Source organism: Vigna radiata, unplaced genomic scaffold, assembly GCF_000741045.1.
Source record: "Vigna radiata var. radiata cultivar VC1973A unplaced genomic scaffold, Vradiata_ver6 scaffold_194, whole genome shotgun sequence".
Lineage (NCBI taxonomy): Eukaryota > Viridiplantae > Streptophyta > Magnoliopsida > Fabales > Fabaceae > Vigna > Vigna radiata.
Window position 1 is genome coordinate 185,188 of NW_014542196.1, and position 2,548 is coordinate 187,735.

Here is a 2,548-nt window from a genome sequence, read left to right on the forward strand (position 1 = left end):
AAACCAAATGGAGAAGTTTCTAAACTCAAGGCATGTCTCGTGGCAAAGGGATTTTTGCAGAAACCAAGAGAAGATTTTACGGAAGTATTTGCTCTAGTTGCAAGGTGGGAGACAGTTAGATTGATGGTGGCTATAACAAGCTTTAAAGGCTGGGAAATTCATCAACTGGACGTCAAGTCTGCATTCTTGAATGGTCCGTTGAAAGAAGAAGTCTACGTCAGGCAGCCACCTGGTTTCAAGAAAGGAGGTGAAGAACACAAGGTCTACAGGTTAAACAAAGCCCTATACGGGCTGAGACAAGCACCACGAGCCTGGAATGACCACATAAATGTATTGCTCCTGAAGCTTGGATTTGTGAAAAGCTCAGTCGAATACGGTGTATATGTTGCATAACAAAGGTCTTTGATGGTGTGTTTATATGTCGATGATCTTCTCGTAACTGGAGAATCCATGAACGAGATAGAAGGATCTAAGAAGAAGATGAAAACCGAATATGACATGACCGACCTGGGAAGACTAAGCTATTTCCTTGGCTTGGAATTCACTGAAACAACGAGTGAAGTGTTTCTACATCAGAAAAGGTATGTCAGTGAAGTGTTAAAACGTTTCAACATGATGAATTGCAATAGCACAACTGTTCTAATGACTGCCAATCTGAAGCTGACTGAACATAAAGAAGAAAAGAGCGTGGATGCTTCCTTATATAAACAAATAATGGGCTCATTGAGATACATCTGCAACAGTAGACCAGATATTAGCTACAGAGTAGGAATTCTGAGCAGATATATGAGCGAACCTAAGCAGACCCATTTGTTAGCTGCCAAGCACATTTTGAGGTATCTAAAAGGAACAATCAATTACAGTCTCATGTTCACTAGGATGACAAACAACATTGGAAGCACGTTGGAAGTCTGGTGCGACTCAGACTGGAGTGGATATCAAATTGACAGAAGAAGCACCTTCGGGTATTTTGTAAAATTTGCTGGAGCACCCATCTCCTGGTGCTCTAAGAAACAGAGCGTAGTGACACTTTCCTCATGCGAAGCTGAGTACATGGCCTCTGCAGAAACGACATGCCAATGCTTGTGGTTAGAAGCTCTTCTCAAAGACTTGAAGATTGAGTGTAGAATACCCATACAGTTGATGGTAGACAACAAATCTGCTATCAACTTATCAAAGAACCAGGTGTTTCATGGCAGAAGCAAACATATTGGCACAAAGTTTCACTTTTTGAAAAACTTGGTCAATCAAGGAAGAATTGAGCTGCTACATTGTCTAACTGATGTGCAGATCGCGGATATTTTCACGAAGGCTCTGAGATTTAACAGATTTGAAGCACTCAGAGATATGCTGAATGTAAAAACATTTTAGTGGTTTAGTTTTAGGGGGGCATGTTATTGTAAAAGCAAACCACTTTATTTGTCTCACTTTTGTCAGACAGACCACGTACCTCTTATACTATAAATGTCTTTGACTTCTCTCAGTTAATACAAGTTTTGCGTATTCCTTTCATAACACAGACTCTACGTTCTCTCTCTTCTCTGCAACACTCTTCTTTCTCTGTCACTGCTTCTCCACCTTAACATCATCAACCTTCTGATACATACATACATACATACATACATACATACACACACACACACACACACACACACACATATATATATATATATTCAAGTCATTGTTGTAATTTGAGATAATATCTTTTAGAATCTTCCGAATTAGAGGAAATAGATACATAATCTTTTATTTTAATTTATTTTTTCAAGATATCTTAGTTTCCCTATTTCCCTTTTTAGGAGAATTAGATTACTACAAATAAAGGGTATCAGAATGTATTTTTTATGATTTGAATAATAAATCAGTATTATTTTCCACATGGTATCAGAGCTTGTCTGATCCGCTTCCGCAATCTTTGCTGTCTGCCGGCGGTCGGCCGTCATGGCTGCCGGCGGCCACCTAAAAATCTCTTCTTTAACATCTGTTTTAATGGGTTTCAATTTCCTTAGTCAAGTTCTAGCCTTTTTCTTTTTTCCAATATTACCCAATACAAAGTTTGTTTGAGATTAAAGTGGGATTTGAACCCATTCCCTCTCGGACCAGTAACTAAAACTAGTACTTTAGTTCTGTTGATGGCCAATCAATTTGGCTCCTCTTTTTTGGCATTCTTGTTGACTGCCAGTTGAATCAAAGAGACCGAAAGTCTTTTCTTCGAAGAACCCAAGAAAGGCACTGCCTTCACTGTCTATTCCGCTATGCTCCACCGCTCTTCACCGTCGACCACCATCTGCCGCCGTCAACCACCATATGTCGCCGACTGATGGGTGTCGCCGCCCGATCAAATTTGATTGCAATTGAGAATATGCAGTATAGCTAGGGAATGACTCCTAGGTCGTCTCACAAGGACCAATTGCGGTTCGAGACTTAGGTCTAACACGAAAAAAGGGGGGGGGGGGTTGAAAAGGTTTCACCATGCACGAAAATAACATTAAAACAATAAAAACGAAACTGCTACAGTAATTACGAAAATTCACGCTGGAACTAGGCA

General features: G+C 40.0%; 1 protein-coding gene across 1 annotated transcript; it reads left to right on the top strand.

The window, feature by feature from the left end:
- Positions 1-405: 405 nt before the first annotated feature.
- LOC106779347 (uncharacterized mitochondrial protein AtMg00810-like) lies at positions 406-1,371 on the top strand. The gene has a single exon (XM_014667440.1). The coding sequence runs from the start codon at positions 406-408 to the stop codon at positions 1,369-1,371; it is 966 nt and encodes a 321-aa protein (XP_014522926.1).
- The last annotated feature ends 1,177 nt before the right edge of the window (positions 1,372-2,548 follow it).